We start from the raw sequence: 14,336 nt of genomic DNA on the forward strand, positions 1-14,336 counted from the left end.
GCTGGGCTCAATGCTCATGCATCTTGCGTTTGACCATAACTGGCCGAAGGACCAAGGACTACGGGGAGCTCCTACATGGCTTTCGAGAATTGCAGGAGCACCATCTTCACGGTCATTCTAGACGGTGATCCGTTGCGCATAGTGAGTGCAGACACGAGAAGGGATCAGGTTCTCTTGGGAGCTTGACTAGGCGTGTTGGAGAGGAAGCGGCATGGAGTAGGTTCTCTTGGGAGCTTGACGAGGTGTCACTCCGAGCTCCTCTTGAAACCTTGTAGACACGTGGAGCATTCCGTCCCAAAATCAGACGCAAAGGCATCGTTGGTATTTTATGAAAGAAAAAAAAAAGAAGGATCCGATGAAGTGGAGGGAAGAGGATTCACACCTTCCTCAAGCTTACCTACAGGCTACCAGTACTCACTCGTGCCGACGGCCTTTCTACCCCACGCATGCCCAATTCCACTCGCATGCCATGGCCAAGTACGCCACCCTCCTCCGGACCTTGTTCCTCCTCTCTACCCTCGCCTTCCAACGCCTATGCGCTGCAGCTCATGACGCCCCCGCTTGTGGCAAGTCGGCCATCCCTTGCCCTCCCCAGGTCCGCAATTTATAACACTTCTTCGTGTACTGAGATTTAAGTACATGCTCCCACTCCATGACGATTGTTTGTTCAGTTTGCGCGACGATGTCCAGCTTTAAGGCGCTCTCTGTCAATGCAGATCGGCGTCTCCTCGATGAGAAGCAGGCAGTCAAAGTTGCCGCTCGACCTGCCAGTTTTTGATGTAATACCAAGCCCAAGAAACGGCGAGATATCTGGTGTCCCGACGGTATGATCCTTTCTTCACGTGTTTGCTTCATGTCAACAGGCTAGATCGAACCGTATTCGTATTATAATAACCGAAGGAATGTGGCTTCTCCAACTAAGGATCTCAGAAATCGCGTTGCATTGGACGCCACCAAACTCAATGCGCAAGATGTCGTCGGGTTTCGGGATCAGTTTGATTACCACGATTTCAATCCGTGGCCTGCACCGCAAAGTATACCTCCGGAACCAGAACCGCCAGGAATGTGAATTGCAATATGTAGCTAAACTCTGTACTGGTTGCTGCCGCAAATAATTCAGCTGAGAAGATGCTCATCTCCCCACGTAGAAAGTGTAATTTATTCTCATCCCCCCACGAAGATGTCGAAAAATCGCTATTTTCTACTCAAACTCTAACGCTCATTTCTCGGATCGTAAATCCTGAACTATCAATGCCCATTTAATGTCTGAGGTATTATGGTTTTGCGAAACTTATATATTTATTATTGTCTGTGAGCTCGATGTTTAAAGACACTATGAGGAGATGACAAGGCAATAAATTGAATGTAACTAATATAGTTATATTAAGATTATAATGAATTGCACGTAGCTAATATATAGAAGAGTCGCCTATGAGAATTTGAGCCAATGAATAAATTACCAATTTGGTGGACACTTCATGGCCAATGCCCTCAATAACACTGTTTATATTGAATTGTCGAGGCCTTCTTTATCACAGGAGTAGCAAGGAGCATCACAATCGTAATCCCTCTAAAGCAATCATTGGTCATTTCCCTCTCGAATAAATCTTTGGACATCAATCTATACTTAAAAACATGTCGACAAAACTCGGCCTCTCTGTCATGTATCCAAGAAATGGCAAACCAGGATGTTTTAACTGCAACATTATGGATGCATGGTAAAACAGTGGATGCACAATCAATCATTCATGAATGTATAAGTTTGGTAGTCATTTCATAGGCAACAGAGTATGTAAGTCACTGCGATTAAGGGATGTTAAAAAAAAACCCCTACCGACAGATTTTTATAACCTATACACACCCCTTATGTAAATTTTGAGATGATTAAAGTATCCTTTGTGTATGAAAATTTTTAGTTTTTGAATTAAAAACCCCCTTATGTATGCATATTTTTCATAACTCCATAAATATAAAACCCCTTCGATTGATTGCATGTGCTATCTTACATATTTCTTAGTGACCCCCACTCCTCCTAGGTATATATGATATTAGGTTTATTTGTATCATAGCAATTGTAATAAAAATAAAGAACTCCCTTTCCTATTGATCTCCTTGTAGTAGTTGTCGAATTTAACCAATGTAAATTCACCCCTCTACACATACAAAGCATCTTCAGGTTCTTTCTGGCCTCACACTTTACCTTTGGCTCTCCATTCCATGAATTTATTGAGCGTATGAGATACTTGGATAAAGTACATATCCACATCAACTAATTGAAATCATCAATGAATGTGAGGATGTGAATACTCTATCAATAGAGATTTTATTCGAGCAAGTGTTCTTTGAATGTTTCTAATAGTGTTTTACTCATTATTTAAATATAAGCATTGATGGTGTATCAACCATGGTACTGTGACTTTATTTGGGATCACTAGGGCTTTTAGAGCAAGATCTAGGTTGGCTTTTATAGATAGAAACTACTTGTATCCAACTGCAATATGAAAGAAATTTGAAGGCAATAAGTAGAATTGATGTGCAAAAGCGGCATTATAAAATGTGAATTTAGCAATACTAGTGTATTGGACTTGTATAATTTTTGTGGTTTCCATAAGGGGCTTAGATTGGGGATCTAGTTGTAAATGTCAACTAACTAAGTAGATGAAGCTTTTAATCAAGAGGCAACAAATGATAGCCAAGACATTCCAACAAAGTAGGGTAATGGAACAGAAGAATCAAATAATTATTAATGAGCATGCTGACAGGAGAGAATCTTCAATGTTTGTGTTGTAGATAGACTCTAGAGGTGGTTAATGCATCTATTCACATTTTGAATTAAATAGCAACGAAGGAAGTTGAATCAAAGACAACATACAAGGGGGATTTGAAGTATGCCATTCAATCAAAAGCCATAGTGCGATGAAATACTATAGTATACTACCATAGTATACATAAAAGCCTCCATAAAATGTGCACCAAAATTACATGGAAATCCACAAATAGAAGCATTAATTTCCATGCTTATTTTCTATGCTAGTCACCATAGCTCTATATTGACACTTTTGCCAACATTTACTTTGATGCTAGTCCAAAATGCATTAAGAAATTCTTAGTCATTTAATGTCAAAGAAGATGTCGAAAATAGAGCAAGTTACAATAGTGTGAACTTTTGCAGTATAGTCGATGAAGATGCGATTCTAAGAATTTTTGCACTATAGTCGATGAAGATGTGATTCCAACTTCTTGAATCCAACTTGGTTCTCATGTCATTTGTGCACATGGATCCAAGCATGGAAACTAATTTCTAAAGATGCTTGATGATGGGCTTCCTTTCTATGTATGCCTCCAAAGCCATGCATACTTTGAATCCCCCCTGCATTATGCTATGTGAATGTGGTTTAAGACGTGTAGCATTGTTGTGTACTTTGCATACTTGTGCTTATTGTTTAGTGTGCAACAGGTGTGCAACTTGAATGATATGCACGAGGGGTGCATGATTTTGTATAGTTGATGGAATCTTTAACAAGCCTTTCTCTTGAATGGCTAGATTCCTATGCTTTCACATGATTTAAAGCTCTCAAATTCTCATGCTCAAGATAACTTTATTCTAATTAATATGATTTTTAAAGTTTGGTATGTATTGCTTGATGCAGGTAAGGTAACATAGAATTATAGTGAGGACTTGATCGCTATTTTCGAGCAATGGCTTGTATTTAACCTATTTGTAAAGGAAAGAGCAAAAGTGTAGAATTTCTGCCCTCTCCAACTTGGTATGTTTGTAGTTTCTTGGGCATTATTGGTGGTGCTATTTGGCCAATGCATGATTGGGTGTAGCCATTTTTTGTGAAGTTTAGAGAACATATACATATGGATAACTTGCTTGATTTGTAACTTGTGCATACCTCAATGGAATTTGACAAACTTGGTATCAAATATAATCTACACATTTTGAACTTGAATTTGAGATCAAAACATTTCACAATTGGCATTTTAAATGAGATCATTTAACTATTACAAATGCTATAATGCCTATGAAGCATGCATCTTGGACTGTATAGGATATCCAAAATATTTTCAAAGCATCAATTAATTATTCTACATATATTTGGAAGCAATTGTTCATTTGAAAGTGATTATTTGAGTTCCCACAACCAAGATAGGAAACACATTGCTATGGTTTAGAGGGTGTCCAATACCGTGTTGCAATTGTGCACATACATTGGCGGGGACCCTCGATAACTTTTCCTAGTTTGGTTGGACATGCAAACGTTTTGAAAAATATCACTCTACACTTATGGAGCTACTGCATGGTGGTCTTAGAACTTTCATATTTAGTGATATTTATATTCTATTTATAGCTTAATTCATCCATAAATGGATGCACTAAAAAAACTTGATTGATACATGTGCAATGCTCTTTGAGTAAATCCAATAATATTTATCATTTTGCATTGGTTCCTTTTTGAGCTATTACCTTGCAATGAAGCCAATAAGATTGCCAAAGGTGGTTCCATTTTTTAATCCATAACATCAAACCCACTAGCAAGCAATTTTGCCTTTTGCCTTTTCATCCATTTTTGGCCTCTTTATACTTCTTTACGAGATACAAGTTGGTGACATGTATGGTTATCGCCATTGCTTTCGTTTGGAAATTAATCATTTGAACATTCCACAAAGCTAGCCAAAACATGTGCCAGAGATAGGGGTAGCTCTGTCAAGCTGGAGCATGACGACGGTGGCTGACGGCGTGACTCTCTCTAAGATAGGATTAAAGTACAAGGAGGAGCTTGAAGGCCATGGAAATCGACGATACAATATCCAAATGGCAATGGAAGGCACATTTACAATGATTGTTGAGGGAGTTCATTGAGCATCTAGCTTTAGATGCAATAGATGGACCCATTTGGGTAGTGCCAACAGAATGAAGAACATAAGCTATGGTCTCAAATCTCATGGGAGCATTTGAGGTAGCAACATCAGGTCATTTGAGGGACTAAAAATCTTAGTGTACTTAGAAACTTTACCTTGCACTCAAGGATTCATTGATTGTCCACTCTTTCAATGCCCGGAGAGTTGCATCTACAAGCTACCATACTCTATGACTTGAGAGATGGCCTCAATAATGTGAACGTGGTGCATAGCTTAGATTAGCTAGCTATAAAGAGAATGACATCAGCTATATTATTATTTTCCTATGAAACAAATGTCTTTTAAAGTGACAAAGAGAATTCATATCACTATCATGGCTAGCTATAAAGAGAATGGCATCAATTATATTATTATTTTACTATGAAACAAATGTCTTTTAAAGTGATAAAGAGAATTCGGATCACTATCATGGCTTGTAGCAAATGCAACTGCTTCTCTTTTGATGCATAATATTACCTCCATCCCAGAATGAAATCTGTAGCCATCTTCTTTGCAAGCAAGCTGTGGAACAATTATAAAAAACGTTAGTCTCTTTTTAGTATTTTACCTATTAGTTGTAAGTTTTTATTACTCTCTTTTATTTTACTTTTACTTTATTTTATTTAATTTTGATGGTGATATAAATTTATGGGTTTCCAATAATGGTTTCAAGTTTAACATTTAGCTAATAAATTTTACAATTTAAATTTGTGATTATACATTGGGAAAGGGTAGAAGAGTGCACACTTGGCTTGGCACCATACTGCTAACACAACCGGCTCACACGACACTCACAACTATGACAATCACCAAAGGTTGCAACACCACTATTTCTCTACACAAATTCTTCTCAAGCAATAAAAAACTGGAAATGCAAGAGATCAACCACTGCTCAAAGACAATCTTGCAATGAATAGACAATAGAGAAAGAGATGCAAAGGCAGGACAAGGAAGAACCAAGATATCAGAGGTATAGCCACAAACAAAAGATGCTCTGCTCACCACTACTCCTCATGCAACACCACCTTGTTGGAGTTTACAAAAAGAGCAAGACAAGAAAAGTCAACATGCTTCCTGCACAACTGCTGCTATCTATGAATTTGACCATAACTTTTTGCCATGATTTTGGATTGAGATGAAGTAGATTCAAAAAGTGTAGCTCTCAATTTGTTATTCAACTCTTCCAATCAACTAAGAGCCTGATTCTGAGTGTAGATTCCCCAAATGGACCATCAAATAGACGGCTATCTCAATTCCTACAGTTTCTCCCGCTTTCTCCAAGAAGAGAGCCACCACCTCTAGCAATCAAAAAGACAAGCGAGTTGATTGCCTGAAATTGAGTGCTCCATCCTTATCTTTTATAGCTGAAATTGAACTTGCTTTTTGGCATTTAAAAGAGGTGAACTCCACAAAGATAGAGGTTGGGCTATTGTTGTTGGGTTCTAGCACTTTCTTCATGCTTGAAATGGCTTCCCGGCTCCATAATTAGCTCCCTTGATCCTCAAACCAAGAGCCTCCAACTTTTTAAGCAAAAAATCATGCCTTTTTGTTCAATCAAGGGAGAGGCACCCAATTCCCTTGTTTTTAGGCCTTGCTCCATGCCTTTTTCATGCTTTTACATTAAAAATAAAAAAACTAGTGCTCCCTACCTAGTCCCTAGCCCCTAGGTGCTACACATGGATGTCATATATAGCCAATTAGCATCCACAAATCATCTTGCAAGCGCTTGTCAAAATCATCCACCATATAGCCCCCCCCCTAAAGTTCAGAACATAGTGTGTGAATGGAACTATGCACTAAAACCATACATATAACTGTATAAGGCCACGAACAAAAGATGTTGAAACCAAAATCTTGCCAAAAGGGAAAGGCTCTACATCACCCTGGAAATATACTGCTTCAATTTGTAACCATTCACCCTTTTGGGATGAATAGTGCCATTCAAATCTTGTAATAGATAAGTGCCATTATCATAGACCTCCTTCGCAATGAAAGGTCCCTCCCATTTGATCCTGAATTTGGTTTGAAATGTGTTATCCAGACTACTATCATATCTCAAACCAAAGACCCCTTTTTAATATCCTTTGCCTTTAGTTGATCATCAAACCATTATCTTCTCTTTGCTAAAACCTGCTCATAACACTAAATAGCCTCATCCCTAGATAAATCTAGAAGAGACATCCACAAAACCATAGCTTCTTGCTGCTCCTTATGACTGCCAGCATGCTTCTAAAAAAATTGCAAGGAAGGTAACATGACATCAAGAGGCACCACTACATCCTTCCCATAAACAAGATGGTATGGTGAGAATCCTGTACTCCTCTTCTCTACAAGCCAGCAAGCCCAAAAAGCCTTGTCCAAATACTCATCCCAATCCTTAGGATAAGCCTCTACAAGTTTGAATAAGATCTGCTGACATGATCCATTGAAAGACTCCACTAACCCACTGTACTGAGGACAATAGGGAGTAGCATACCTGTGCTTCATATCCACCCTCCAACTACCATGAATAGACTCTACTAGATTTGTTCGAGGTATCAAGTACTTCTCAGTATCTAACATACTCTACAAACCAAGCATTGTAGAGATATTGTAATGGCAAAATTACATTATTAACATGATTAAAAAAAATTCAAGAGAAATATAAAACCAACCTCTATAATGTAGTGGCCCCAATGGGAAATCCTAGCATGCCACCATGCAAACCAAGTTTCAAGCCGTGGCAAGTGTGAATCGCTTGCATGGCCTACATTCCACCATGCCCTTAGGCTTCTCATTTCAACTTCTGCAGCTTGCTCTGTAGAGGCATCCTTCCAGCATCTACATCGGAATTTAAATTCCTCTTGGCTACCAACTTTTATACATGCTTTTGCATGGGAATGAAGACTTTGTTCCCAATGGAAAAGGCAAGACTGCTCTTAACCTTCCATTATATTGTCAGGGCCATCATTGAAAGTGGCACGTACAGCTCTCCAATTGGCTTGGGCCTCATCTGCCATGAACCCTTTGAATTCAGCATGGTCAAACCCTTGTGAAACCATTACTTTGTTGAGAGTATCCCAAAATAGAATTTGTGCATCAGTATCTTCCACCTTGAAGTCACAAGTTGCAATTGTTTGCAACTCTTGGGTGAAAGGATTATACACATGGCAAGCCATGGTAGTCAAATCTTTCATTCGCTTCACAAAATCAAACAACACCCAACAATCACCTAGTTCTCCTCCAAGTCTCATTTTATTTACCAAGTCAACCCCTGAACCAGAACCTTGGGTAGACATTCTAAATACATGACACGTGCTGAATGAACTATGTTGCAATTGTCTAGGAAACACTACACTTTGGAAATAATTATATCTACAATGTCTTTTCTAGTATAAAATTCCATCTACAAGGCTTCCAATTCCTTTAGAACATCTTTCTAAAATCATGGACCTTGATCTATCACATTCTCTAGAGGAACTTTGAACTGGCAACATAGATTATTCAGAAAAAATCATGCAACCTCCACCCCTTTTGCACTTCTTGTAGCTATTGCTTCTGGCCACCTTGTCATATACTCCACAGCTTAAAGTATGCACCTTTTACCCTTATGTGTTGGAGGAAGAGGACCAATGAAATATAAGTTTCATTTCTCAAAAGGAGCATAAGACATGATTGTCTTGGTAGGTTCTGGCATCAAAACCCTCTTACCATATGCTTGGAACTGAGGACAACTCCTGCACCAATGGGCCACATCTCAATTCAGGCTAGGCCAAATTAGCCCTACAAGTAGGATCCTCTTTGAATGTTCATCCGGAAAGTGACCTTCACATCCCTCTTCATGACATGCCACCAAATAGGTTGCAATCTTATCATACTCAAGAACCTTTCGCAACATAGCATCTGGGCATCTCATATAAAGGTCAGATCCAACCATACAAAACTTTTTAGCTTCTCAAACCAAGGCATACCTTTGATTCTATCCAACTCTGTATCCCACTTTCCTATCACCATCCATGTCTCAATAATATGGAGACTCTCCCGACCTTGGTACTTGCGTCCTTCAAACTAGACTGCCACAACCACTCCCTATTGCCACTGCATCTCTGCCAATGCATGAGCCCTTTTGTTGTCCTCCCTCTTCACATGCCATATCTTGAACTTGGAGAGCTTTTCGATCAGCCCCTTAACCTTATAAAGCCATTGCTTCAGTTTCTCCTTATTGGCCGTCCAAACCTCCTGCACTTGTCTCACCACTAGCATAGAATCACCCTTAGCTACCACCTTTCAATAACCCATCTCAAAAAACCTTTGTAGACCAACATAAAGGTTGCAATATTTAGCTTCATTATTGCTATGAACTCATCCTGAAACGCTCAGCACATAACTCCTTCCCTCTTGTATCATAGAGCAAAAACCCCATACTTTGTTTTTGACTCACCATGTTAAAACTCCCATCAAAGAAAAGAGTTGCCTCTTGATTTGGCATCTCCTCTTGAATCCCAACATGTGGTACCACCTTCTCCTGAAGAGTAGAAATTGGTTTCTTTGGATCCCTATAGGTGAGAAGATTAGCTAGCTGGGCTCTCATAGAATCCTCCCTTAAGAAGGTAAATTCAAACTCCTCCAAACTGAGCATCCACTTAGTAATCCTTGGAGTATTTGAAGCTTTCATAACCTGAGGAAGAAGCTGATTACTGGTCAAGATCACAAAGGGATTAGTCAACAAATATGATTTCCATTTCTTAGTGGCAAAGACAAGACACCAAACCAACTGCTCCACCTCATGCCAATCAAGCTCAGTGACTCCCATAGAATGACTGATGTAATAAACCGGTTTCATATATAAACTGCCCTTCCCCTTTTGCATCAAAACAACACCCACATCATGTATACGTGGCCACACTCAGATTGACATAAAAGGGTTGATCCCAATAGTCAAGAGGCATCAATATCCACAAAGTGTTGAACTTCTCCTTAATAGCTTGAAAGGTGGTATCCTCCACTGGAATGGATCCCTCTGAGATGCCTTTTACAAAGGATGCATGTATTCTGCTAGCATACCAAATGATCGAGATACGTACCTAAACCTATGCACAAAACTCAAAAGGGCCTTGATACCTGACAGAGGATCTTGAAGAAGGAGAGCCTCCACTTTGCTAGGCTCTGATGAGCTACCATTGGCTGAAGCCTCATGTCCTAGAAGGATCATCTTCTCTCGACCCACCTTACACTTCAGAGGATTAAGCTGTCCCCCATCTCTATCCAACCTTCCAAACACTTCATCCACCTTGTCCACATGCAAAAGCCGAGAACTCTAGATACAAAAATCATCCATAAACACTCTCAAAGACTTACCAAGAAAAGGGGCAAATAGCTAATTCATCCACCTTTGGAAATTGGCATAAGCATTATGCAACCTGAACAGCATAACCCTATAGCAAAACATCCCCATGGCATAGTGAAAGTGGTTTTGTTCTAATTTTCTTTAGCTATCCGTATCTCAAAGTAGCCGAAATACCCATCACAAATGCTACAGCACTCATGACCTACCACCTGATCAAGAATCTCATCTTGGAAAGGAAGAGGGTAATGATCCCGCTTAGTCCATGCATTAAGTGGATGAAAATCCACACAAATCCTCCTCTTGTCGTTCTTCTTGGAGATGATAACCCAGGCAAAACCCATTCTGAATCATCCACTGGATAAATAAAGTTAGCCACTAAAAGCTTCACACCCTCTTCTTTAAGAACCTCTTTCTGAACAAAACTCATCCTCCTTAACCTTTGTGCAATAGGCTTGGCCGTTGGCTCGAGATTAATACGATGGATAATACTTTTTGTACCTCTTAGCTGATGAAATTCAATAGCAAAGAGCTTAGGATACTTCTGAAATACCTGTAGGTACCTCTACCTCTCCTCCTCGCCTAGTGTCGACTCCAAGATCTTCTCCAACGCTGAAAGTGGAACATTAGGTTGATCATCCCCCCCTCCATGTGGTGTGGGCTGATCCATCACCTTAGCATCTAAAGCACCAATCACAGACAATCCAAACAAATCCACATCTCTGGTTAGACGATCGGCTTCCCATTCAACATCCCCCTCATCCACCGTGGAATTTGATAAAGAGCTATAAGACTCCTCCGCACTTTCAATTTCTTTTGTTCTGCTTGGCACAACCTCTCATGTTTTCATGTCAAACACCAACCTATCCTTCGGCGGACGCGATACGCGATCCATGTAAATCTCCAACAACCTGTTATGCCAATCTTGCCCCGCCTTCATACCAATGAGCCAAGGACGACCCAAAATGACTGGATAGGCACCAAATCTTGATGGCATGACATGAAAATCAAGCGTAGCCTTCTGCCCTCCTACATTAACCTCAATATCTTCAATACAACGTAAACAATCTACCTTTGCACTATTGGCCATCTTTACCTGCCAAAAAGAAGTTGCATCTTGGCCTTGCAACCATACTTATAACATTGGGGGTATGTCCCTTACATGAGTTGATATGAATCACACCTGCTACTGCTTTCTTTTTTGGACGCTTCAAGCTTATCGCTCCATGCCATTGTCTCCTAAGGGACACATTCAATTGCAGCAACGGACCATAAGTGATGTCCGCCTTCTTCTGCTTCAAGTCCTCTAAGAGGATCATAAGCAGTCTGATCTCGACCTAAAGCATAATCCTCCATCTAGATCTTTTGTCTGGTCTTCTTCTTCCTGATACTAGGTTTCGCTTCCTCTAGGACTTCTCTCCCCTTCTTAGCATGGGTCTCCCTTTCTCCATGTGTCTCTCAAGGCCTCTTGTTGGCCATGACTTCTACCTCATCATCAAATGTGCTGATTCCAATCACACTTGCATTACCTCCTTTGGCTGGCCTCTGATCTAGTGCATGTCTGGTTGGCTCTCCATCTTTGCAACCTTCAGCACCCCGTCCAACTATAGATACCTCTTTTATGACCACTAGCTTGACATTCTTGTACAAAGCGAAAAGAGTTTGAAGCTTTTTCGCTAATAGAGCAGTGTACACATTTGTCAGTAATGGCAAGTGGAGCGCTGCATGTATCGTCCCTCCCCCAATTCCCCTTGGCGCTTTACTAGTGTACACTAGCATAAGGGATTGGGGAAAGTTTGTGTCGCTAGTTTGCCTGTGCAAGTATAGTATTTGCAAAGCTTGGACGATGTGTATCATAGAAAATATTTTCTCGGAGCCTACGTTGCTAGATATATATAGCGTGAGACTCTTCTATGGTTGCACTCTTTTTTTGTGGAGGATGTTGTCAGCTATGCGGGGTTGGTTGTTGTTAGCTTGCTAGAACATTTTGTAGTACAAGTTGTTTGGTAGTATATGATTTGGACAGTGTTGTGTGGATTTTATTTGTGCTTTTGTTGAAATGTAGTTCTTTGCTGATGTTGAAGACTCCATGGAATTTACTTGCTATCGATGCTGAATGTGACATGCACGGTGTTGTGTTGTCATTGCTAGGGTGCCAGTTTGCACATGAGGACATCTTGTCGAAAAGTTTTTCGTTTACGTTGATCACTTCTGCATTTGCGGTGTACATGTTGTGCCAGGTCAAAAAGTTGTTGTCCAAGAAGTGTTCAACCAAATGAAATGGTAGGTATAGCAAGCAAAGCTCTCTATAAGGGTCTTTTGGTTTCGTGTTTTTATTGTAATTGTTGAATTGGATTATTTTATGTCATCGTCTTTGTTTTGCCACGCCATTTCTCAAAGTGAATTTTCTAGTGAAAGATGCCAAGCATGTGCATTTTAGGTTTTCTGCACGACGCTAAATGTACTTTTTGATTATGTCATAAAAGAAGATGTCTATACTACTTGGGTCTGGCTTCTATAGTACTTTCAATCGTTGTTTGAGCAGCAGTGTGCGCTCTTTTGTAGTGCTTGTGTTTATGTAGAAAAACTCATGTGTCACGCTGGTGAGAGGCAATGACAAGCAAAGGTATGTTGCCTATTGTGCATTGATGTCCTAGGTGTTGAGTATTGCATTCCCAACTTTTGCCCTGTGAGGGCTCATGACGAATTGGATATTTGTGTTTGCCTCCCATAGTTTTCATATTGTAGGGTTGAAGTTGTTTGTGTATGCGTCTTTCGGTTTTCTTTGTAGGAACAATGTAGGTTCATATATGCTACTCCGTAGAGCGAGGATGTACTCTTGCTGGGTGATGCCTACTCTCATAAGGAATGCGCTATAATCGAGCACGATTGTGTCCTCTTGTAATGTAGTTGATACTGACTTTAAATTTTTATTGTGCTTGGTTTTTTGTAGATTATTGTGTATGGGTAGCAGTACATGAGTTTTGCTAAGGGGTGGTCGTGGGAAGCCGAAGTAACATGTTTTTATGGCCCTCGTGTAGGTTTTCCTATGCTTGTGTGTTTGGATATCTTGCAAATGATCTGGTAAGGCTAAACTATTCGTTGTTATATACCTGTCGACATAGGCTTTGATCATGCTGTCATCACTCTGCCCAAAAGTTGGCGCATCCTCAGCCCATAACAAACCATGGTCGTGTTTTCTCCCTCTATTTTGGAAGTCAGTAACGAAGAAGAAATCTTTTATAACGCCCAAAATGGTGTTTTCTTGTTGTAGCAATGTCTTGAACGGTTCGAATTTGTGCACATAATATTGGGCTGTTGTGACGGGGTAAAAAATAGCAAGGTTTCCTACGGCAGTTGTGTTGTTGTGGATGTGCGCAAGCATACGAAGTCCCTGTAGCCAATGTATGATTGCAAGAGTTTCTCAATGTTGGTGTCCACCAATGCATTTTATGCCTGTAAGTTTATCCCTTGTAGTTTCTCTTTCTACATGCGAACCCAGCTTGATGATAGTACTTGTCGCACCAACACTTTCATGGTTATGAAGAGCAGATTTTCATTGCACAGTGCGAATCGCCGATCTTTGTGGCGCAGTACCCACTTCACAATTTCTTGAAAACTCATTCTTGGCGACGTGCCGTGAGTCCTCACTTGCCCGTAGAACAATGTTAGGACTGCCAATTCTTCGCAGTGTTTATCATAGAAAAGGCTAAGGGGTGCAAAACCTAGAAGATAGTGCGACCATTATGGGCTTGTCTTCAAAATCCACCACTTCCTGGGTTGTGTATATTCCATGGACGAAATTGTTTGTACGTTGAACCTATTCAGGGTTTGGTTGTTGGACTTGCTCGTTGACCAGCACCTACTCGTGTTGTAGTTGTCAACATCCGCAAAAACATTTATGACACTTCCGAGTAGGCCAAGTTGTCCCTCGTACGTGAGTTCGTGAATTTGTGCAAAAGGTATTCTTATAGATATTAATCGCTCCTCTATTTAATTTAAAGCGGATGTGTGCTTCATTTTTTGTGCGAATTTCATATTTTTGCTTGAAAATTTTGGCATCGAGTGGTTAGTTATATGCTTGTGGCAAGCAGATCAAAGGCACTTC

The 14,336-nt window shown here is 40.2% G+C and overlaps 1 protein-coding gene across 1 annotated transcript; it reads left to right on the plus strand.

Moving 5' to 3' along the window:
- The first annotated feature begins 469 nt into the window (after nt 1-469).
- Nucleotides 470-1,211, plus strand: LOC147889158 (uncharacterized). Its single transcript, XM_087391992.1, has 3 exons — nt 470-595; nt 717-824; nt 923-1,211. The coding sequence occupies exons 1-3, from the start codon at nt 470-472 to the stop codon at nt 1,067-1,069; spliced, it is 381 nt and encodes a 126-aa protein (XP_087248118.1). The 3' UTR covers nt 1,070-1,211.
- Nucleotides 1,212-14,336: the final 13,125 nt, after the last annotated feature.

This window comes from Dipteris shenzhenensis, chromosome 20 (genome assembly GCF_047967505.1).
Source record: "Dipteris shenzhenensis isolate YYH24624 ecotype China chromosome 20, Dip_SZ_1.0, whole genome shotgun sequence".
Lineage (NCBI taxonomy): Eukaryota > Viridiplantae > Streptophyta > Polypodiopsida > Gleicheniales > Dipteridaceae > Dipteris > Dipteris shenzhenensis.